The 26030-nt window shown below is 37.1% G+C and overlaps 1 protein-coding gene across 1 annotated transcript in view; it reads right to left on the reverse strand.

Annotated features, from left to right (window-relative positions):
- LOC107757880 (serine/threonine-protein kinase BRSK2-like) overlaps positions 1–26030 on the reverse strand; it is a 147201-nt gene that overhangs the window by 58876 nt on the left and 62295 nt on the right. The window contains exon 2 of the mRNA XM_016575488.1: positions 5517–5611. Within this exon, the coding sequence (XP_016430974.1) occupies positions 5517–5611 (95 nt within the window). The remainder of the gene's footprint in view (positions 1–5516; positions 5612–26030) is intronic.

Raw genomic sequence — 26030 nt, forward strand, 5'->3', positions numbered from 1 at the left:
TTTACTGTCACTTTTGATCAACTGAATGTGTCCTTGCTGAATAAAAGTACTGATTTCATTAAAAAAAAATCTTACTGACCATAAACTTTTGAACAGTAGTGAAATGCAAATAATTATAATTACCTATAATAACATGATACATTTGATTCAAATGTTTAACTGATTCACAGCCTTAATACAAATATAAAAAATATATATATATAAAAAATCTATCCATCCATGTATAAATACATACATATAAGTTTTTTGTTTTTCAATACAGTTTGGTCGTGCTAGAGGTGTAGAAATTGCACACTTCTCTTTTAAAATATATAGTTAAGGTTATCTTCCACCTTCACTGTGTAACATATAGTGTGTGTACTGGCACTCATCTAATTAGAGCAAAAAGCAGAGAAATGCACTTTACACAATCCTCACAGCTCAAGCAAACATGAATTGAAGTCTGCTTCGAGATCTCTGCAATGTGCCATCACTACCTTACTGCCTCAGTGATCACATCAAGACCTTCAACTATCTCTTTTTCCCAGACTAAAGTGCCCGTGAATGTGGATTAAACGAACACCGTCTTAAATCACTTCAGAGCAGCACCATTAGGAAGGCAGTGGTTCATTTGACTGAGAGATCATGGATGGAGTGAACACCACGGGGGGCAGAGCAGGATAAGTCATGCCCAGATGTGGAGCTGCGTCTCTGTGTAGGGAGTCACAGTTCATCAGCTCTTCTGGAGCATCGGTGTGAAAAGCTGACTCCATATCTCACTCAGCAAAGCGTCAGCACCACACAAACACTAAAGTACTTCAGGTCAGCAAGAGCTAATATACAACTCAAGATCAGGAGAGGTTAAAAAATAAAGTCTCTCAAGGCTCAAATATAAGGATGGCCTGGTGGCCTGGGCACCAGTGTGAGTTTTGGGACATTTGACAAAATAGCCTCTTGCCCATTAGAACCAGTGCTGCACTGATCCTGAAAAATGTTTTTTTTTTGTCTTGTACATCATTTTTTTATGCTTTGTAAACATAAATGTTTTGTTTTTACAGATTTTCACCAATGTTTTCTAACTGGCCAACATACAGGTGAGGGTTTGTCAAAGTTACAAAAATCATGATAGTCTTGAAAGCGTCAATAAGAATTTGTTGAAAACTACAAAATCAGTAACATGCTGCATCATACATGTTATTCAATAGAAAAACAAAAACCAAGACAGATATGAAGTAAGAATAAGGACAGAGTTAAAGGGTCATGAAACCCTAAAACATATTTTGAGTTATGTATTGTTAAACAGTTATATACTGATTGCACATACCTGAAAACTTTTTTGAGAAATTTTTTGAGCCATTTTGCTCTTCGATTTGAAAAGGAATGTTGAAGCAACACCACAAAATGTGAGGTAAATGCATCAACTCGGAGTTGTGACTGGCTGGACAGTATGGAACATCAGAAAATCATTAAAAAAAAACAGTGTAAATGAGTGAGATTTGAATTTTTGAATGGATGAAATTTCACTGCTGTTGTAGAACACTGTTCTGAAGTTTAGGAACAGTTGTCCGTCCATCCATCCATCCATGTATAAATACATACATACATATAATATATATTTTTTTCTTTTCAATACAGTTTGGTGGTGCTAGAGGTGTAGAAATTGCACACTTCTCTTTTAAAATATATAGTTAAGGTTATCTTCCACCTTCACTGTGTAACATATAGTGAGTGTACCGGCACTCATCCACAGCTTGAGTTATCTCTTCACTGCAGGGGTGTAACATGTCCCGTATAAATACATACATACATATAATATATATTTTTTTCTTTTCAATACAGTTTGGTGGTGCTAGTGGTGTAGAAATTGCACACTTCTCTTTTAAAATATATAGTTAAGGTTATCTTCCACCTTCACTGTGTAACATATAGTGAGTGTACCGGCACTCATCCACAGCTTGAGTTATCTCTTCACTGCAGGGGTGTAACATGTCCCTCCTTCTCCTCAGCAGCCGCTCTCCTGGGCAACACTGGGCTTGGTTTCAGAAATGTTAGCTTTCCCCTCGGAACCCGTCTGGATTCGACACCGCACGCTGAGAGAAACTTTCACACATTTACCATTAACCACCCAAGACTTGATTAAACCAAAGAGTGATACCTTTCTGAAATGTTTACTGGGATCCACCCTGCAGTGTCAAGAGGCAGTCATTCAATAGAAGGGAATGATGTTTAATGCATGGTTTGTCATAAATAGTTTTGAGTAGCCTGCCTCAAGGGAAGCTGAACAATAAGCACACTATTTAGCATTTTAATACAGCTTTTCCACAACACCATAAAATGGGGCTGGAGTGGAAACACAGAGAAATAAGCTTTTCCAGTGTTTTAAGTGCTCTATTTTTAATCAAATTCATTGGTTTTAAAAACACCACCTATAATTTTATGCAATATAATGAAAGCACACACATACAAACATATCTTTCCCTTGAAAAAAACATTGCTGTGAGGCATCTGCAGCACATCCTCTGAGGCAAAGTAGGCCGAGGTCACCTCCTGACATAAACCTCATTAGTGTGACCGCAAAGAAAGTCAAAGAGCTTTTCTTTTCATGTCTGAAAATGTCAGAGACGACTTCATTAGTTCAGGAAGGACCAGGCAGGGGCCGTGGAGTTCTCTGCGAGTAGCATGTTCTCAAATGCCAGGCTTCTGTTCTGTGCGTGCCACGACCTAACACACAACACCGCCTCTCCCTGGGAGCAGACATGAACACACAGACACACTACACACACAAATAAAACCTGACGCGCTCACCCTGGACTCTGACTGCACACATGCACACTCTTTCGAATACTGTGTCCCAGCAAGCACACACTGACAGGAAGTACCCGAGCCCCCTGCTTTCAACATACAACTACACATGCTCTTCCACACACTGACAGCTGCACACCGGCTCCACGCTATGCAAATGCCAACCAACGTGGGGTTTGCTGGAGGCTGAGGAAAGAGAAGAAGGGGGAAAACAACAGAATGACAGGTGACCTCCCGTCGACGGTCTAAAATTATGCTAATAAAGTCATTATTGTTTATTTATTCCTTCAAGAGCGTGATGAGGGGGGAACTCTAGGAGAAACATAGCAGCCAATGACTGGGAGACTATCCAGTGAGTTGAACTGAACAGAACTCTAGTTTAAATGGGACAAATCAATGTGGAACCATGGGAAAGTAAACCATAGAGGAGATTAGCCAAGACTTTGGGACTCTTGATGCATAAGAACAGCAGTTTGCAGTCTCGCTCTTTTGCCTCCATCGTTGATTCCAGTTGTTCAAAAAAAAACAAAAAAATCAATCGCAGATACCTTGATGTAGGCGTGCAACATCTGAAGCCGTTTTTACGATAGGCATATAATTTTCTCCCCCACCTCCCTCCCCAAGCCAATCATGTCAGATTGCAATGACAACAGCCCCTGAGAGAAGCTAAAATAAGCTGTAGATACAATAGAATGGGTTACAGGGTGACCTTCAGAGAAACACGACTAACTATCAGTCATGGAGGTGGTTTTACTCTGACTCTATGTTGGGATCAGACAGCATCCGTTTGTTTTCTAAATTATACAGCCTGGTGAGGAAAGTAAAGCAAGACAATGAGAAACATAAAAGCTTGCATCCACAATCAGACTCCCATAAGGCTTAGGTCTATTTCCTGCAGAGAAGCTATTTCCCCCGCACTCCAAACACCTATGAGCGAGCAGTGGGGTCTGGGGACTGCATGTGGACCGGATGACTGTATAGCCCACTCTCACATCCAATTACAATGAGGAACCAATCAGCTCATCTAAATTACTACTGCCCCACAATCCACCAGGAGTTAATGAGCCATTAACCATTTAATGAAATCCATATGATGCTGGATGGACACTGAGAGGAAATTACGTTGACTGGGTCAAAAGTTGAGGTGGCTTTTATGTTAAAGCTCACTGAATTCATAAAGCAAATTGGCAACATCAGCACCTTCTTAAGCCCATCTTGTCAGTTTTTTTTTTTCTTAAAATGAATACCACAGTAGTAGTTTGACAGACTCGATTATTCACTGTATAAAGCAAAGAACATCTGATGACTTTCAGAATGTTATAATAAACGCATAGGTATGTGACCACCATATTAGTACAGCTAAAAAAATAGCATTTTTATCAGTACTCATCTTATTTTCCAGAAAGTAGCTAAACATCCTTACAACCATAGGCACAAAATATGCACTACATAGAAGCACAAAAAAAATATCTGAGGACCATCCAATTGCAGTCTCAATGGTCCAGAAATGTTTTCTCACTGGCAAACAAATCTCAAAGATGACTTGTGAAAGCATCAGTAAGAATGTGCTGAAAACTATAAACCCGATCAGTAATGTGTTGCATCATACGCCATCAGTTTCCAAACAAAACACTGTTCAAAAACCCTGTAAAATTGATTTTTTTTTTTTTTTAAAGAATGAGATATTGTTTGTGAAGAAGATTTTGAATTTTCTTTTTGCATATCCAGAGGGCGGTCTACTGTTTCATCCCGATATGGGATACAGTTTCATTTAGTGCTGCAGGAATAACATACATAATCTTTAAGCATTAACCTCAATAAATGTAATATTTTATTTCTTCTTTTCTAACAGTCAAATCAAGTGTATATGGTTGCTTCTGGATCTGGAAATTACACTTAATTAAACCTAACAAAAACAAATTGCTAATTCTTCATCAGTCCTGAGACATGTTCTAACACTTGAGCTCGATCAGCAAGGCTGTTTCCATTTATAAATGTTCCTTGTCGCAAATTGGCCCGTTTAATTTGTGAATAGTGTGAACAACCCAAATTTCCTGATTATTTGCATCTAATCCAATTTATGGATGCCATTAATTCTTAGTGAATTTCTCCCCAACATTTGGCTTTCAACATACATAGAAGGAACTTCACATATCATGAGCTAAGCATGATGCGACAAACATATCACTTTCAGCAAAATATGCACCCAATTAGAGGATCAGAGATGGAGAGCTGATGGCAACACTCACTTGTGCATGATTTAAACTGGATAATGAACAATTAGAGATAACCTTAACTAAACTCCTACTAATCAATGTCCAGTCTGATAGTGGTAGTATGCTGCTGTGAACCATTAGGCAACTACTCAAGATGGGTAAAATAATTGTGGGTAATCCTTTCAAATACACTAACAATCCCCTGACAGCAATTCAGCAGCACAGTGACAACGGCCTGTTTGTACTCAAAAGGCTTTTTCGTGTTTTGATGCTGTAGCAAGCACCTCAGCATAATTAGGACAGAAATGGCACTAACTTTCCCTTTCGGAAAGAGCGCAAACAAAAATAAACATATATAATCAGCTTTGTGAGTACTCTAAATATATGTAAATATTCAAACCTCACCCAATACAGTGTAAATGCAACTGACAGATTTGGTACTAACAGCCATCTTAAATTCACAACTTTCAATTCCATTATAGTTCAGTGCAGTACATCGAAGGAATAGCACAATCTTACCTTCATCAACACAGACTCGCTGAGTTTCTCCCGGTTTACAATTTTTATGGCAACTTTCTGACATGTGACACAGTGGATTCCCAGCTTCACGAGGCCTGGAGCGAAAGGAAAAAAGAGAAAAGAGAGAAAAGAAAATCTGTCAACAAGCATAAAAATTGCATCAACCAAAAAGCACTTAGATGATAAAAGGCTGGTCCCAGCGTAAGTTTCATTTCGGCAAAATGAGAATTCTCCCTCTAAAGCCCCCCGGTATCCATAATGTGATACCCAGGGGCACTTTTCGTGTCGCAAAGTAAATGTCAGAGAACATACATAAACACAAACAAGGCCAGATCAGCGTTGGGTCCCCCTCAATGACTTTTTGTCATATCGACGATGAAAGACGGTCACTACGCTCAAAGGCTGACACGGGCATGGTTATATATCAGCAAGTATATTTGGCTAAATGCCACATCTGTGCATGCCTTTATTACCCCCATACATTTTTCAGCATGCCTCTGCATATCAAACTGTTGATTTCCCTGAAGGTTTACCCAGGGGGCAGAGGGGATATAAAGACCTGACAGGCCCCGGGATCTCTTTTATGTTTGTCGTTAAAGTCCGAATGGCATCTCACGCCACTTTCACGACGTCTCATTGATGTTGTATCACAGGAGAGGACGCTTCGCAGACGCAATCTACACCCTCATGCCGGGCTTGAGGGCGCAATGGAAAGCGTCCGGGGACCCAATGAATATTTCATCTTGGCGTAATTGCCTTGCGCTGAGATGAACACACACAGACGTGTAAAATGCCATACACGGCTAATGCAATTGTGAGGTGAGTCACCAAGAGAACTTTCTAGGAAGACAAATGCTTGTATCAGCATACAAAAAGATTTTGCCTAAACACTAAGAAAGAAACACTGAATTCTGATGGCAAATATCAAACCTGATGCAAAGACTAGCATGGTTACTGGTCACCGGCACTAGCGTCCACACCAGCCTTCCAACTAAATAAACCAGCAGGACTTCCTTGATCAACCAGCTTCAACAAAACCTGTAAAATTCAGTAAGTAAACAGAAGAGCTATGTTGGTCCAAAAACTAGATCAGCATTAACCAGATTAAAGGAAAATGACATATTAGAGGGTCCACGATGAAAAAAGGACAAATCTTCTAAAATGAAGGAAATATCTAGTTTAAAGCAAGTGTCAAGTTTTTGTATGTAAATTCTTTGTATTCAATATTGGTTTCATATGAACAATTTTTTTTTTTTTTTGTCGTTGTTGTTTTTTAGCTTTAACAGTGTATACATCTGAATCATTAACATTTTTTAACTTCTTTTGAATGTGAACATTTTTTGTACAAATTTTTTATTCATAAATATATTTTTATTAGAAATTAAAAACATGTTAATCACATAAGTATGTATGAATTTAGTTTGTATTTTTGAATCAATTAAGAGAGCTGTGCAGGTAAACCTCACTCCTCTGATCTCAAGAGGTGCACTAGCAACTGACACTAGATGCAGCGGTCTTTAGCGTCCTTGTTAGTGTGCCCGCTTCCCATCCAGGCAACCCGGGTTCGAGTCTTGCTTGGAGCGGGGCGGTTAGGACCGGAGGGGTTACACTGGCAAAGCAAAGTGGTAAGGCTGCACAATTATGACAAAAAAAATCTGTTTTTGTGGTATGCAACTGCATGCATGCCATATTCTTTATGTAGATTACACAACCAAACTGGTTCAGACAGGATCAGTGGGAACAGACTGGGGTTAACATTTTTCTGGGTTGCAATTATAGGTCAAAATGATCTAGTCTACAAATGCTTAATCTCTCTTGTCAAAAGACACTTCAAATTTCCAATAATTCCCTTAAAATCATCAATCTTTCTAATTATTAAAGCATACAGCAAGTCTTTCTCATAGACGGCTGCAAAAGAAACCATGGAAACCTACAAGAGCACAACTAATCAAAGCTAGACTAAAGTTAGGCTAGCACACTTCAGTCAGAGTTCTGTGCAAAAAACATGGATGAATCAACGGCATTCAAGTCTCTCAAGCAAGTAAACAAGCAATGTTCTAGTCATTTCCTGAAAAAAACAACACGAGCCCATAAGAGATTTCTCAACTAACACTTGACATACAACTCAAAAAATGTTAGGTTGCTATGTTGCGAAGGAGGCGTGTGTGAATAAAACGTCTGCAAGCAATGGGAATAGTAGAAACCAAAATGTTATGAAAAAAGAGAAGAACAAACCATAAAATACAGAGTTGAATGAGTTTAAGTAGTAGGACTTGAGTTCACATGAATCAAAATAAAATCACATTGAATGATACGGTATACTGTGAAACCGTGAAATTGTGATATTTTCTGAGACGGTTAATATACTGTGAAAATCTCACATCAAAATCTACAAACCTAATGGATAGTAAAGGTTCTTCATGTAACCAAAGAGACCAAAAAAGAACCTTTATAAGAGTCTTATAGGTATTTACAGTATGTTTGCCTTAAATGTCACTAATTAAATTAAAAGTCGACATATTCAGTGAATGCTACTATATACTGTATATAGTAGCATTCACTGAATATGTCGACTTTTAATTCAGTCCAGAGTATTGAGGGGGGAAATTGTAATAAGTAATCATGCCATACTTCCCTTTACTTTCTATTTACATGTACACTAGTAAAGTGAAAGAGCGCAGCTTTGATACGTTACCACACACGCAGCAGCATGACACCATGTTCTCATGGCTGCACAGTGAAACTGCATCCCCAGAGGCTCAGCATGTGTCCTCAGAGGCTTCCCTCATCTTCCCGCCGCAGGGCCTCAACAGATCAATAAGTGGGAGTTCATCAGTTAGAGTGAATTGCCTGCTGGTGACCTTCAGCAATAACATGCATCAGTAATCACCAGGGCTTCTCCCATCAACCACCACTCTGTGTCAGATCTTCTCTGCTGTATGTACACACACACAGACATGGGTCTCATACTTACTTTTCACATACTCTCTGGCTTTGCTATAATCAGGGGTGTAAAATATTTCAGTATTTTACTTGTTTACTGTACTTAAGTATTATTTTGTGGTATTACTTTATTCAAATACAATTTAAACTGACTAGTACTTGATTACATTTGTGAAAAAAACAGTACTTTTAACTCCTAAAATTCTATTTCAACATGAAAAGTACTCATTACATTTTTGCATTTTTATTTTATCATATGCATATTAAATATGTTAAGCAGAAGTTCAAAAGTGCTTGTGACATGTGAGAACCAATGAGGTTTGTTTTCACGCATCAAGCACACACATTTCAGCTTCAGTTTTAACTTTCATCAGGTAAATATCAAAAAGTTTGCCATCAAATATGAGGAAGCATATTTTGGATGGATGGATGGATATAGCCACTAGATGTCTGTGTAATATATTGGCTGAATGCACAAAATTGAGTGCAAATCAAATTAGTGATGATAATTTAAATACAATTCATGTTTTGGTGGGAATGATTGCTTTTTTAAATTAAATGTTACAAATCTCCAAAAAGTCTTTAAATGAGTATTGTATGTTAAATGAATTGTAAGTCATGTTTAGTGATGCTCTTATTAGGGAGTGGATCAAGTGGCATTATAAATGATATACTGAGTAACAGTTAGGACTGTCAATGAATTCTTCTTATAATTATTATTTATCTAAATAATTACATGATTTGCTCATTAATTAATCTAATCAGTCACAAATAATTATATATCAATATTTGCTGAGAAAAAAAAACTCTAAATGCCCCAAATAAACAATTAAAAGATGAATTATTGTTACAAACGGGTGTTGAATAGACAACACAAAAAGTGGCCTTTCACAAAGTTAATGTTGCAAGTTTAAATTCTACGTCACTTTTCATTAATTCATCACAAGTTCTTATATTATGTCTAGAAAATGTTTCTGGCCTCTGCATCACATCTGGCTCTTTAAAGGGATAGTTCATCCAAAAATGAAAACTCTCTCATCATTGACTCACCCTCATGCCATCCCAGATGTTTATGACTTTCTTTCTGCAGATGAACACAAACAAAGATTTTTAGTCCATATATTTAAAGCGTACAGGACCGCTTCAGAAACCACACAAAGTGAACACAACAATCAAGTTTAGAATATTCATATTTTTCTAACACACTCCTATCATTTCACTTAAGAGGGCAATGATTCATCAACAGGGGTTGTTTGGGTTACCGTTGTCTTCACTGTATAGTTTTTGAAGCGTTATCTTTGGACGTCCCATACAGTTGCATTATACGCAGAGAGATGAATTTTTTTAACACTTTTTTTTAAACACTGTTTCTGTTCATCGAAAGACAGTGAGTCATATAAATATGGCATGGATGAGGTTGTAAAGGATGGAGTTTCCCTTTAAGGGTTGTATTTTTTTGTGTTCCACTAATTGTTGTTCTTGCACTAGATAGATGTTTTTGACATTGCCATTTGTGTTTTTTGTTTCTCACTTTAACAAAATCTTTGTATGTCTGTCTGACAGAACATTTTATGCAGTTTAATTTTAAGCAATTTCACTTTGCATTGAGGAGATGGTTCAACATGGTGAAACAAGAATCTCTCTCTCTCTCTCTCTCTTTTTGGCCATATACTTGTACTTTTAATTGAAGATTTTCACTGAGTATCTGTACTTTCACTTGAGTATAATTTTTGAGTACTTTTTACACCCCTGGCTATAATGCCCACGTTCACCTAAAGAAAGCAATATGCAATAAAGTTCTCAAAGTGAACTACTCTGTGCCTCCACTACAAGAAATAAAACCCATGTTAGGCCTTGAGATCCATTTTTATTATTATTTTTTTGCCAGAAATCTTTTCTTTTCTCTCTTCTTTTCAAATAGCATGTAGCATGAGATTTGGCAGTAAAGTTGAGCGCACAATAGATAACCAGGGCTCTTGCCAAGGCCCTGCTATTTTTGATTAATGTAGCAGCATCAGGGCTCCAGCACAAAAGCTCCATAATTATACAATGACTGAAACAAATGGAGTCTGTTTGAGGCTAAATGGAAAAGGTTACTTATGCTTATTTATTATGCATGTTGCTGATACAAGTATTATGTATGTAAGTGGCTCGTAAAAGTCAACCTGAATGTTAACCATACTTTGTCAACAATCTATAAGTTGATTGTTGACAATGATCATGCATGAAAAACAACAATGACCTACAGTCACCATTAACATTTTAACATAGTTCAGAAAAAATATACTGTTTGACAACATTATTTGTTATTTAAAGTGGGAACTAAAGCACACATATTCCCATCTATTTTATATGAATCCGTTCTAGTGAACAAGAAAATGCAAAAGAAAATGTGAACACTCCTGATATACATACACTGGTTTCATTGGTTATTTGGAACTTGTTTTAAACACAAAAGAGATACCATGAGACGAGTGAGTCATGTTCAATATTGTATTGCTGTTCCATGCATTTATCCACTGACCTACAAAAACCCAGAACTGACAGTGGTATTTACAAGTTCACTGGATCATTAAAATTGTTCAGCAAGGACATTTACAATATATATATATATATATATATATATATAGACCACGACATTGCAAATAAACAATTGCATTTCCTGGGAATCGAGCCCATGACCTTGGCTTTGACAACATCATGTTGTTTGAGCTAAAGGAATTCAGCACAAATAAAAGTCTGTACTATGGACCTGACCTGGATACATCACACAGACAATTTATCAAAACCATAAAAGATCATGTTAAATTATTCTCAAATAACCAAAGTGACTTCCATGTAATACATAGTATTGGCCAGCCATTAGCGTTAGCAGCACTTTATGCAAAAAACAAAACAAACAAACACTAATTTCAAACCTCTGACCCTCCATATACCCATTCACCCAATGAGTGCCGACTCCAAACACAGCCAGTCAAAAGTGTCTGACAGTGATGCAGGGCAGGTGTGAATCGCAGGGATCTGATGAGGGCTTGTGTTCTCTGACAGGCTGTTTAGAGCAGGTCAGCAGGAGTGTCTTCAGCGGTGATGAGCACTAACCACTGAAAACAATAACACAAACTGCTCTAATAACAGCCAGAAGCTCATAAACCCTAGGAGTCAAGCATCATCTTTTATGTTTATTTTATTCTCCTCATCTCCGTCACTGTTTGCACTGTGAAAATCCTTCAATTAGTCCTTTTATAGATTCTGCCTGGGGGCAATGGTGGTCTTGAGATCACCATCCACACTTTCACCACTGCTCTTCCTTCTGTCTATAACTACCAGAGTTCTGCATTTATTTAAAGGCTGTTTTTAGCAATTGCCACTAAGGCCACGCTGAGCAGCTGGATGGAGATAAATGAGCCACTTTACATTTCAAAACACTAATTGTTCATGCGGGTTCCAGTGGTCCAGATCGTCCATAGATCTCTTTTCAAAGTGCTTGTCACCTGGAACCTGTTGACAGACACTCAGATACTCAAACCTATGAATTTTACTTTAACCACAGCTTGGCCACAACTGTAAATTACTGTGCAGAGATTCCTACAAATGATTGGAAGGGGGAAAAAAGGAAGCAATACTCCTCACTGTCACACTCGTGAAGGACATGAGAGTTTCATCTATATAGATTTGATGTGGTATAGGTAAAAAGATATTTGTAAAATTGTTCGGGCCTGAAAAATCAGAATGCTGCCAGTAGGAAGCAATTTTGCATAAAATATTAAACAAGTATCTCTGTTGCTTAGATACTCTCAGCACAGTAAATACAGGTGCATCTCAATAAATTAGAATGTCGTGGAAAAGTTCATTTATTTCAGTAATTCAACTCAAATTGTAAAACTCGTGTATTAAATAAATTCAATGCACACAGACTGAAGTAGTTTAAGTCTTTGGTTCTTTTAATTGTGATGATTTTGGCTCACATTTAACAAAAACCCACCAACTCACTATCTCAACAAATTAGAATACTCCATAAGACCAATAAAAAAAAACGTCACTGCACCCGTTTACCAAGAAATTTTGGAGCCCTTCATGCTTCCTTCTGCTGACCAGCTTTTTGAAGATGCTGATTTCATTTTCCAGCAGGATTTGGCACCTGCCCACACTGCCAAAAGCACCAAAAGTTGGTTAAATGACCATGTTGTTGGTGTGCTTGACTGGCCAGCAAACTCGCCAGACCTGAACCCCATAGAGAATCTATGGGGTATTGTCAAGAGGAAAATGAGAAACAAGAGACCAAAAAATGTAGATGAGCTGAAGGCCACTGTCAAAGAAACCTGGGTTTCCATACCACCTCAGCAGTGCCACAAACTGATCACCTCCATGCCACGCCGAATTGAGGCAGTAATTAAAGCAAAAGGAGCCCTTACCAAGTATTGAGTACATGTACAGTATATGAACATACTTTCCAGAAGGCCAACATTTCACTAAAAATGTTTTTTTTATTGGTTTTATTTTATTGGTTTTTGTTAAATGTGAGCCAAAATCATCACAATTAAAAGAACCAAAGACTTAAACTACTTCAGTCTGTGTGCATTGAATTTATTTAATACACAAGTTTCACAATTTGAGTTGAATTACTGAAATAAATGAACTTTTCCACGACATTCTAATTTATTGAGATGCACCTGTATATCACCACACACTTCACATAAAACGTATGAGTGCCTCTCCATGTCATTGGTTGTTAATTTCATATACATTTCAAATAAATGCTATTCTTTTGAACATATTATTCATCAAGGACTCCTTAAAAATATCACAGTTTCCACAAATAAATAAATAAATAAAGACTGGAGTTGAAAAGTTAATTTTTTATTTTACGCATATTTCCAAACCGCGACAAACGCCAGTCTCCCTTCTCTGCAGAATGCGATATATCCGCTCAACCAATCACAGCGCACCATTCCACGCACTCTAGACAGTAATGGCGGTGCTTTGAATACACCTGGCATCCTAGTTTTCCTCATCTACTTTGTACTTTGTGATCAACAAACAAACAAAAAAATTAGGGCTGCATGTTAAATCGATAGCTCTTCATACATATACATTTATTTCCTCAGTATAAAACAACAGAAGTCAATGGAAAGTCCCCATCACCATTAAAAAATAAGTGTGTGTATGTTTTCCAGGTGAATGCCTTTTAGAGAGAAGCCATTTGGAAATTTCTCAATGTGCCATCTGTGCCTGTCAAAAGCATGATTGATGATCCTAAAATCTGAATATGAATCATATATACATAAAGTATGGAAATCAAGTTGATCATAGCAACACAAGCATAGTGAAAAGTTACTTTAAATAGCAGTCCATTTGGGATATGTGTAGTAACATTATACACAAGGGAACCAATCCCATGAGGGATTCAATAAGCAAGAAATCACTCTCTTTCTCCTTTTGTGACTCTTCTTTGTGAGCATGTAATGTAGATTGTTGCATTAATAAAGCGTCACTGAAACAATCTAAGATGCCATCTGCTAATTGCAAATACAGAGATATAAAAGGAGTCTCCTCAGGCAGACAGACTGAAGCCCACTCCCTCCCAACCACGTCCATCATGCTGTACTCCGAGCAGCCAGAAGTGATTATGGCCCGAATGTCGACCCACCATGAAGGTGGCAATACAAGCTCAATCAACAGCATTTTTGGAATTATGTTGATTACCACATAAAATAACTCATCCCTCATTTTCTTAGGAATACAAAAACAAGGTTGCAGTGGGGCCACTTTTTAGAGGATTTAAAAGCAGAAATGTGCTTATAATTTTAGAATAGCACATATTAATTGAGAAGTACAGAGGTGAATGGGACTGTCATCATACTGCACTGCTACGCAAAAATGCTTGGTAGAGAGTCACTCAATATTCTGTCAAGCATACTCATTTTCTACCCTACAAGCCAAAATAAATCAATGAAATTATTTTGGGCCCATGTCCAAAACCAGTCCCATAGCTTCTACACAGGATCCCTGGAAGGGGGAAGGATTGAACAGCAGACATGTCTCCAGCTGCCCCTCCCTGAAGCACATGCTCCATGAGCATCTTGGGTCTGATTCAAATAAAAGGGCTGTGTGCCAACAGCATTAAACATGTGTTTATTGCTCTTAATGAAAGCCAAGGGGAGCCAAATAAATCCTCAAAGGCTAAGCTGTTAGTGCTGCCTCCTGGTGGGCTGTGAAAGTGACCAAGACATTCCAGAGATATGGACAGGAGGTGCTGGCACATGAAACAATTTACAAATATGTTACATTGATCCTGTTCTTAATCCAATCTAATCAAATCTAAGAGCAAAACCCATTGCCAAATCCCAAAACCCAATTGTTAAATTGGCAGTGGCCAACCAGAAGCACGTGAAGTGCTTTAGGGGGTAGAAGGGAGGGTTTAGTGTGTTTTTGTGGGGGGCTGCATTATACCAGTCACCATTGTAGGAGGCTGTTGACATCTCTCTCAAGCACTGGCTGATTTAAATGCTGCGTCCGTGACGGCTCGCTCATTACCCCACTGCCTACTCTATATTAACAGTCATGCGTGGGGATTTCTGCCTCTCAACACATCCTGTGCTCGCTCTCTCACACTCCCGCTCATCTCACTTTCTTCCTTTTGATCCCCTCTCCTCTTCATTCATTACAGATAAAGCAGCCTCCACAATGGGTCTGTATGGTTTGGATAAAGACAATAGAGGGTTCCAACATGCTACATACCATTAAAATAATTATGCACATTTGTGTCACAGACATTCACTGTATTGACAAAAACAGACATTTGTGATTTTTGTATTATTATTATTATTATTATTTTCTCAAAAAAAAAAATATATATATATATATATTTTGTGAAATAAGTGAAAGCTTCCAAAATATTCACATGACATTTCTTTTATTTTTATTTATTTATTTTTAACTAATGCAGGCTTCCGTTCCAACATGCTACATACCATTAAAATAATTATGCACATTTGTGTCACATGATTGAGGACTGTGAGAGGGTTATTAAAGTCATTTAATTATTTCCGCTGAAGAGCTATTGACCCACTCTGCTCTCCTTTCTATTTACTGTTTGGACAGCTTGCTGTCACTCCTCCTCCTCAGAACTCAGCCAATCATGTCACATCGCTGAAGCTGTTACAGCCAATGGGCCATTGATTAACTGTCTTTGTTACTTCTCAGATGAGATTTAGAACACTGCGATCGGGATCACTTCAGCAGAGGACGAAGAACAGCAGCAATAAAGATTTGTGTTTTACATATAATTTAGTTAACACATTTATCATACAAAATTCGAAAATAGGTTTAAATCTGTCCTGAAAGTGTTAAAAGGAGTGCCACGTAAATACAAGGTTATAAGTGGCAACACTTTTCAATGAAGTTTAAATTATTTAGATTAGTTAAAGCATTAGGTATCATGAACTAACAATGAACAACAGGTTTACTGCATTTATTAATCTAAGTTATATAAGTTATTTATCCGGGATACACCGAGACTAAAAACTAAAATCAATCATTGTAAATGCTACAAGTGATTTCAGCTATCACAACATAGAAATGTGCAGGATGAAAAAGGGATATTCTTTCTGAAATATGTTAAAGATTACAATGAACAGAAAACTATTATTATAGTATTAGTGTTTTAAATAGGGATGTAACGATTCACTCAACTCACGATTCAATTCACGATTTTGATTTCACGATTCGATTCGATTCACAATTTTTTTTTTTACAAAATGAGATTTAAGACAAATTATAAATTAAATGTGTCCTTTTATTATTGCTTGGACAAAATACTGTACATTTCTTTGTAAAATTGAAATAAAACACTATAATAATAATATACTAATATAGCACTTGTAAATTATTGCTCTTTTGTTGGTTTTGATTGCTTCTATTGTCCTCATTTGTTAGTCGCTTTGGATAAAAGCGTTCGCTAAATAAAATTTAAATATAATGTAAATGTAAATAACAAAACTACATTTTTTTTGTTGAAATTTTAAAACAAGCCCCAAATCAAATAAATAAGTAACACAAATAAAAGAAATCTCTTCATATAAACAAAATAAGGCTTTGTCTGTGCTCTTTCCATTTAAAAACGGAAGGACAAAGAAAGATACTGAGAGAAAGAGAAATGGAGTAAGAAAAGATGAGCAGGGTGAGAGGGAGGGGACAGACATAGTGGGGGGGAAAATAGTCAAAACAAAAGTAGGATTGTCTGTTCCTATTTAGGATGGACTGTCTGAGGATGTCAATGAACGCTGACAGAGCAAGTCCCTGAGTGCCATTTTAAGATGAGTGTGGCCTCCGGTCTGATAAATAAACTGAACGTTTCATGATCTTCAAGTTCTTCAAGTCACCCAAGTTCAAGTAGGTTCACCCAAAATTCCCTCCTTTGTGGAACAGAAAAGAAAAAGAAATCATAAGAATGTACTGGTTGATTTTTCCTGTGAATTATGTATTTTGTAAGCCTTCTGAAGTGTCATTATTGCTTTATTTTACAGAACAAAATTATTCACTGACAATGAATCCTATCTGAATGAGTCGTTCATGAAACAGACTGATTCGATTCTCAAATTCAACTCACCGACTCATTCATTCAGCTACAGCAGTTAAGGATAGTTCACCCAAAAATTCTGTCACCATTTACTCACTCTCATGACTTTATTTCTTCTGTGGAACACAAAATAATATATTTGGAGAAATGTCTCATTGTTTTTTGTCTATACAGTCAAAGTCAATCTTCAAAGTTGTTTGGTTACCAACATTCTACAAATATCTTCTATTGTTCCGCAGAAGAAAGAAAGTCATACAGGTTTGGAACGACATGAGGGTGAGTTAACACTTGAAGCTCATAAGTAGTATGGACTACTTGTATGATACTTTAATAGGGCTTTTACATTCTTTTTAACTACAATGACAAAGATCATTACATTACAAGTAATGGGTTATTGTACAAGTAATTTGAGGTTTTGTGAGGCACAAATCAGTCTCCCGTATTTGTATCACAAATCAGTTTCAGTCTCCCGTATTTGTAACAACAGAGCAAGAGAACAGTCATAGGCAGCGAAGCATGACAGAGGACTTGACAAGAAAAAAAAAACATGTTGCTAAACAAATCAAACTAAATTTGCATTCTATTAGCCTTCTTATATTATTGACAATCAAGTGAATAGCATCAGCATCATAACATGATCATTGCATTGTTTTTAAAGAGTCCATCACTTATCTTTCTAAGAAAAAATACATTACATCTCAAAGAAAATCGAGAAGTCTGACATCTGCCTGTTAGAGGCTGACTGACGAAGACCTACATCCGCTTCATCTTCCCCAACAGAGCAGAACCCCACTGGGACAAAAGGAGAAACTGAACGGCCCCATTCATTATTAATCAACTAATTAAAAGAGGTTCACTCCCCCATCACACAGCAGATGATGAATGGAGAGGGAAGGACTAGAAAGCAGGACAAGTCCCCTGAGGAAGAGAGAAGAAAGTGAGAGAGACCAAATGGGGGAAGTGAGAGTGAGATGCATAAGATGTGAAAGGGACCCGGAGTAAACAAACAGCAAAGTTTCTTCTCATCTCAAGCAACTCAATCCTTGTAAGGCACAATATTAGGAAGACAGGTGGCCAAGAACCACGCTGATCTCTGGGCTCTCAAATCAGTCCTTGAACAGCGATCCGGGATTGATATTGTCTACTATATCTGAATAAGTAATTTACAATAAGTTTTCCAAGAAAACAAGATGCAGCAGAAGGTCTAAGCAATAATGTTATGCACTAAAATAAAAAAAAGTGTATTTTTAGGACACTGCTCAAAAGTTTACTGCACAAATAAATCAGGTCAGTGAATATTTTTCAACTTTGTGTTTTTTATATAGCAAGGATGTTTTACTCAAAAGGGATAATAAAGAGTTTTATAATGTTTTATAATGTTAAAAGGTTAGATTTCTATTTCAAATAAATGCTGTTCTTTTGAACTTTCTATTCATCAGAGAATCACAGTTTCCACAAAAAAAAAATGAAGCAGCACAACCATTTCCATCACTGATATTAATAAGAAATGTTTCTTCATCACCAAATCAGCATATCAGAATGATTTCTGAAGGATCGTGTGACACTAAAGACTAGAGCATTAGTTAATATATTATGAACAAACATGAACACTGATATATTTATAAAATAAACATTAACCTAGATCAATACATGGTGTAAACATATTTTCATTGTGCATATAGCCTAGTTCATGATACTTAATGCATTAACTTATGTTAACCAACTGAACTTTGTTGTAAAGTGTTACCAAAATGACCTTGGTTTTACAATTTTTAGTAATAGCATGGTACACTTTGAAGTGGAGAGCCATGTTATTTTAAAGGAGTACTTCAGTATAGTAATATAATAGTACCATATTGCAACCTGAAACAATCACTGTACTATGGTACCACCACATAACTTTTTTATAAGGGAACTTTCCTGACAAATGTGCATTTTTACAGATTCCCTGCCTGAGAAAAATTTGGCAAACACTGCACATAATCTTGAAACTCCTGCATTATTCCAAGACTTCTCACAATATATGGCCGTATGTAATTTACAGCAACATTGCAGTGTTTTTGTCTGCAATTCCGCCATCATGCAGACTTTTCTCAGAGGTCCTAGAGAACTGCACATCTCCTCTTTAATTACGAGCCTTTTATATAACACACACACACACACAGCTCAACCTGCTTCCTCAACTTAAAAACTAATTAAGCCACAGGAGGGAGCATGCTCCAGTTTTTTCCTCCTCAGCCATGTGATTAGAGAGAGAGCGAAAGAGTCCTGGCATCTGAAGAAGAGGAAGAGAGAGAGGAGGAAGCAGAGAATGTGCCCCGACACAAGACAAATCACACTTTGAAATGCATATAAAACCATGTTTTTTGTGTGTCTGAGAGGATGGCATCATATGTTACCCCCTGAAAATGACCCTCACGCACTGAAATGCTGTAACTGCAAAAAAAAAAAAAAATCAGAATAGAATTAGGACACATCCTTGATTTCCATTGACTGCACATACGCTCCTTTTTCTGCATTTCTTTTTTTTTCCAGCTATACCTTTCTTATTCATACCACACCATTAATTACTTTGCAAAGGCACTGAGTCAGCTTCATACCTACCCATATGCCTGCAGGAACTGCATGGCTAAGAGACTAGTCAAACCAATGCCAGTCAAGTTAATTGAAACTGAGGGCATCATAGTCGACTGATATAATGATTTGTTTATAGCACCTTTAAATATTTAAGGACTACATTAACAGAGAAGATAACGTCAGTGTATTTTCTAGAGAGACAGCGCCGTAGTATCCTATGGGTGGGACGGGACCAGAACGGGTGTTAGTCTGACAGGCTGCCAATGCTCACTATCCTCCACAGACATCCCATCATACCTGCTTCCTTTGATCTCCACATCCAGAATGGTGTCTTAAATTAGAGAAAGACCCAACATTCTTCATTCACCTTCCTAATTATCTCCAAACAGCTGTCCACAGATTTCAAAATACAAACATCTTACATTCACACATGCATGCTGCTTATACAGATAAACACATTTTGTAATCCAAAAAGATGGATTTTTCAAAGCATCTGAGAGGAGACATTGTGGGTTTGTGAAGAGATGTTTATATTATCATGCACGTAAACTTGTGTTTGAGGCATTACACCAAAGAGGTGTTATTTTACAATACATTACACCAAAGAGGTGCTATTTTACAATACATTAGCCCAACTATATACCTCTCAGATGGCTGAAATGAGTGCTGACCAGGGTGCCATTAACAGGAGACATTCCTATTGTCATTAAGCCTCATACCATAGATGTGCTAACATCATTTTATGACAGATCTTTTCACATTAGAAATGCTTACATGTCAGAAGCTTTATTGATGGGGAGTAATTGCAAGGCTCCTTGAAATGGCATTTAACTGGAAAAAAAAATACAAAAAGAATAAGGGGCTCCGCACACCAAAATACAAAGTTCAAGGTCCTTAGAACAAAAATTGTTAAACATTTGTTTGGTGTGTGGTTTCCCTTTTTCTTTTTGCATTTTCTTCATTGATTGAGTCTACGCACCCAATTATATTTTCTTTTTTATTAATTGGCGCAGAATTTTTTCATTTTTTAAATTTAATTAGAGAAAACATTAAATGATGCTGTAGAATTTGAAATTTTAAGTCTTGAATTGGTCTTCCTTTAAATGTTTGTTTTTAATAGCTCTTTTCCATATAGTTTTTTTTTTTTTTTTTTACTTTTGTCTTGCCAAAAAAGAACTGCTTGTGGTTTCAGCAAACCCATCACTTCATCAGAATTTCTCCATCCACAGCCCTTACATATTATTGCTCCTTTGTTGGTTTGATTGTTTCTGTTGTCCTCATTTGTAAGTCGCTTTGGATTAAAGCATCTGCTAAATGACTAAACGTAAATGTAAACTTTAAATTAGCTTTACATGATAGCAAAGGAAATCCATATTTAATAACGGAGTAATTGAGCACACACACTCGCACAGTCTAAATTGTGTAAGGCAAAAAAATGTCCATTGTTCATTATTAGTAGCATTGCAAAGCATGAAGCACCACTCACACAGAAGTACTCAATCCAAGCAGATTTCTGTTGGTCAACGCAGTGAATTTGCATGATCAACTTAAACATGAGCGAAATCTCTGTGAGGGAGTTTTCGCCAAGGTTCCTCTTGAAATAACTGTATTTCGCCCATTAAAATTTTGCTGAGCACCGTTAAATATGACCACACCTTTAAACATGCAATATTGACCAATACCGATAATTTAAAAAAATATCAACTAATCAATATGGTACAAATCATATATCCCTTCTTTTCTGTAAGAGTGGTCTGTGAGTTTAATAATGAGTTTAAGAGGAAATTGGCACATGACAGAAGGTGGGAAACACACAGAGCGTAAGTAAGTGGCGGCCGGTATTGAGAATTCATGGGGCGGTCATTCGTATTAATGTCAATTACGTCTGCACAACAAATTCATATGCAACCAATCGGCCGTCGGTTGCACATACACTCAATACTTCATGCTTTATCTAGCCAGAAAATCCCCATTAACTCCATGCAGATCCTGAAGTTTCGGTGTGGAAACATTTAGCTCCTGCACTGCATCCATTACACATGTTGTGTGAGTGGGTCACCGTGACTGATTTGATTAGCAAAAACAAGTCTGGTACACATACTGAGCTCACAAAATCCTACCAACCGCATATAACAAGAAATGAATATTTTAAATATGAAATTATGAAACTGGAAACATCCATAAAATGGAACTAGATTGAAATTGACTAGAAAATGTGATCTAGATTAACAAGAGCATCCTTATTTCAGAACTTTAACACAAAAGCACACATTAAGCAGGAGAGTAAATCACATCTACTTTCATCTATTCAGTGAGACTACAATCAAAAAGCAAACACATGATATATGGTGTGGTTTTAACCAGCAAACATACACAATAAACATTGTCAAATGCAATTATACATTCTCTTGCAAATCATACTGTGACTGACTATAACGTAATAGGTGTGTAATAGTAAAGTCAGCACTGAATAAGATGTGCTGAGGTTTTGCTTGAGATGTAACAAGGTTCCCAGGACAGCACTGTTTGCAGTAATAGGTCATCCTGAGGCTGTTAGGTCTCTGTCTCCACCCAACTGAGAACCTGTCAGAAATCTCAGCCTGCAGCCCAACACACCAACACACACATAAAACATATAAACACACTGAAGTGGACAAGAATACTCACGTAAACATGCCCGCAGTAACATATACTAAAACGCAAGGCTGAATTTGTATCTGGAGATTTCAGTATGTAATACTTTCTTAATCCATTAATGCCATTTCCCCCAAATATGTGTCAGTTAGAATTATTATATTTCAGATGAACATACTGTGCAGTTTCTATATGTATTTTTGACGGTAATGCAAACTGATGTTTAAAAAATAAAAACAATTTAAATATCCAATTTTCTTCTATTATTAAAACTATCATACACTTTTAAAATTGAAGGTTCTTTATTGGCATCTAGGGTTCCATGAAGGACCTTTAAAATCCATGGAACCTTCCATTGCACAAAAGGTTCTTTAGATCAGTGTTTCCCAACCGGGGTGCCGTCTGTCGAGAGCAGGGGTGCAGTGTAAAAAAAATCTTTTTTTAATATTTTTAAATTGCTAAGATTTTCAAAAAAGCAGCTACTCTGCTTTTTTGAATTATATAATATCCATTTCTGATGTCACCAATAATTAGAGATGCACTGAAATTCCGGCTGCCGAAAATTAGTTCACCGCTCAGGTTTCACTTTTTTTTCACACTGAGAAAAAAAAAAAAGGTTGTTTTAGGGTATCATTGAGAAAACCCCCTAAATCTTTATTTTTAAAGGGGTCATATGATGCTATTTTAAAGATCATTATTTTGTGTATTTGGTGTAACAGAGTATGTTGACATGCTTTAATGTTCAAAAAACACATTATTTTTCAAATACTGTACATAGGTCCTCTATGCCATCATATGACCCCTTTAAGAGTGCAGAACCTGAAAATTAAAAAAATATATATATATATATTTTAAAAGCAAGATTTTTTTTGCTTTTTTTTTTAATAAACAACCATAAATGGCAGCATTAATTAAATAACACGACACCTTATCCCTGAAGGCAGATTAAATCTCTTCCAAAGGTTGTCCACTTATATGCCAGTTGTTTTTAAAACAAATAGAGTCAACACCCCTGTATAAAAAGAGTGATAGAGCTGCCCGAGGCCTTACAACGCTGGCATATTAGTTATGAGAATTTCCTCATGTACAGTAAAGGGCGTTCCTACTGTACTCCTGCTGTGAGGGGAATTCTGGGCTTCTGTTCTTATGTAAGCGGTCAAAGTCTGGAACACCTCATTACTCTCTATGCTCCGAGCGAGGACCCCTCCTCGAGGATCCTTGAAGTGGGCCAAAGCATCCATCATAGAGGCCCAGAACTGAGACAAGCTCAGAGGCTCACAGGGGCCGTCTCAGGAGACCGGGCGTCATTTCCTAGGCACTCGTCTCGCGGGGAGATCCAAAACCCAGCATGGAGGATGATGCCTACTTTTTTTGCCTGGATAGTACAATGTGCATTAATTTTACCTTTGGATTTTATTAATTTCTCTAGTATTTCTGCAGGGTTGCACATGGTGCTACGAAATGCCTTTTAAACATAAATTGAGAATCATAAATAGCCTAAATAAAATAAAGTAATTAAATAAAACTGTCCCAGTACAACTAATCATTGTTTAATGGCACAATAATTCCACTCCCGTTTTGATATGAATAAATTGTTTGCCAAAAAAGCGTGCACAAACTGATTTCACTGAACGGTGACCACATGCATGAATTCCTGTTCTTTCATCTTGGGATGACACGGGAACGGTTGCAAATACTACATCCCCCGCAGCAAAGACATGTAAAGTCAGAAAGTAACTGTGAAGCTAAGTGGTTTGGGAAATGGACTGCCGATAGGCCCAAGCTGCCTTAGTGTCCTTGAGCAAAGCACTCCAACCAAATTGCATCAATATATGTTCAATCACTCAAATACAGAGTCTACAGAAAATGACAGTCAGCTTCAAATAATAGGGTGCCAGGGGAAAAAAAACATTTAAAAGCAGTCTTGCATTATGTTTATCATATATTAAGTTAAAACATAACCTTTCCACAAAGCATAGTCTTTTTTTTTTTTGCATTTTTGCTCAAACTAACGCAATATCTGCAGGTTAAAAATGGCAGCTGATCACTAGATGAAATCATGTAACTCAGTACAAGTGGGGACAAAATCAATACTGTATTATATTGTGTAATTTTGTTGCTATGAATCAATATACACTGAAGCCAAGAACCTACATATTCCTTTTTTGGCATTCATAACAAAACACACGGTTTGGTAGGACTTCTCCAAAAAGGTGATATAAATGAGTCGGTTGAATATATGAAATATGTTGAGGAAATTGTGCCTGTAATGATAGAGAGTCACCCGGTTGAGATTGCTGATAATTTTAAATATCTTGGCACATATATAGACAGTAAACTGAGTTTTGTGGATAACACTAATAATATTTTTTAAAAATGCATGCAACGTCTATTCCTGGAGAATCAGTAGGTTTGGAGTAAGTCAAAACATATTGGAGATTGCCTACAAATCATTGGTAGAGAGTGTGCTGACCTATAATTTAACTTCATGGTATGGGCATCTAATAATATTTTTTTTAAATGCATGCAACGTCTATTCCTGGAGAATCAGTAGGTTTGGAGTAAGTCAAAACATATTGGAGATTGCCTACAAATCATTGGTAGAGAGTGTGCTGACCTATAATTTAACTTCATGGTATGGGCATCTTAATTGAAAGCAGAAAAATAATCTGGCAAGAGTCACTAATATAGCTAGAAAAATCATTGGCAGACCACAGAGTAAGTTGGGTGAGGTTTACACCTCAAGATGTGTTGGGAAAGCGGAGTGTATATTAAAAGACCCAACTCATCCTCTGTGTGATCAGTTTGTTTTATTGCCCTCTGGGAGACGATTTTTAATGCCTAGAGCAAAGACAAATATTTATAAAAGGTCTTTTGTACCTGCTGCGATCAGATTTATTAATCAAAAAGCTATGTGATTCAGTATGATGGTTTTTATGTGTTTTGTAGTATGTGTCTGTATTTGTATTTGGTTTTCGCTGGTATGGTCAAAGACAAATTTCAACCATGGTTGACAATAAAGATGTATTGTATTGCATTGTATTTATAAAGTCCAGTACACTGCATAATAAATCTTTTCTATTATTTGATAGGCTGCAAAACCCAGCGTAATTTGATGTATCCCAATCGCGCAGATTGAAAATGCCCTGTCTGCATTCAAATCCATTCACTTTAGTTTTACAGCATTTAATGGGAAGAGCAAGCTGGATAAGGATCATGCAATTTATAAGCGAGGTCACATAAAAGTCTTACTGCATCATTGCAATACTTGGTGGATCGCAACTCTAAGGCAAAAAATCACAATGTAAAGCATCTTTCATGCGATCCCTGGTGATTCCCACCCAGTACTGCATAACTTGGATCAGCACAGAAATCCGTACACGAGGCTTCGGAAAATAAATAGTCTCTTTTCTCTCCTCCCTGTTTCTGTGCATCTCTCTCTGCTGCTGTACTGGCAGGCTACAGAAGTGATATGTGAGAGCACTCGGAAAAGAAAAAAAAAAAAACTGACTGAGGGGTTTTATTCCCTGCTGGCCGCCGGCATGGCCACTTTCTGTGCGGGAGCACTCTAAAGACAGAGAGAATAAATGAAGGGGTAGAGCGCTGTCTGTTCACAGATGTGCAAAATAAAACTGTGCAAGAGGGATCTGGACGGTAAAGTTTCCAGATGATTCTTCTTTCTGAATGTATGCAGCCATTTCTGTTATTTCTCCTGACCCATATGACATAAATGTGCTCTGTGCAGAAATACACAGAGCAATTTACTCAGAGCAGCTGAGATT

Source organism: Sinocyclocheilus rhinocerous, unplaced genomic scaffold (genome assembly GCF_001515625.1).
Source record: "Sinocyclocheilus rhinocerous isolate Xijiao unplaced genomic scaffold, SAMN03320098_v1.1 scaffold252, whole genome shotgun sequence".
NCBI lineage: Eukaryota > Metazoa > Chordata > Actinopteri > Cypriniformes > Cyprinidae > Sinocyclocheilus > Sinocyclocheilus rhinocerous.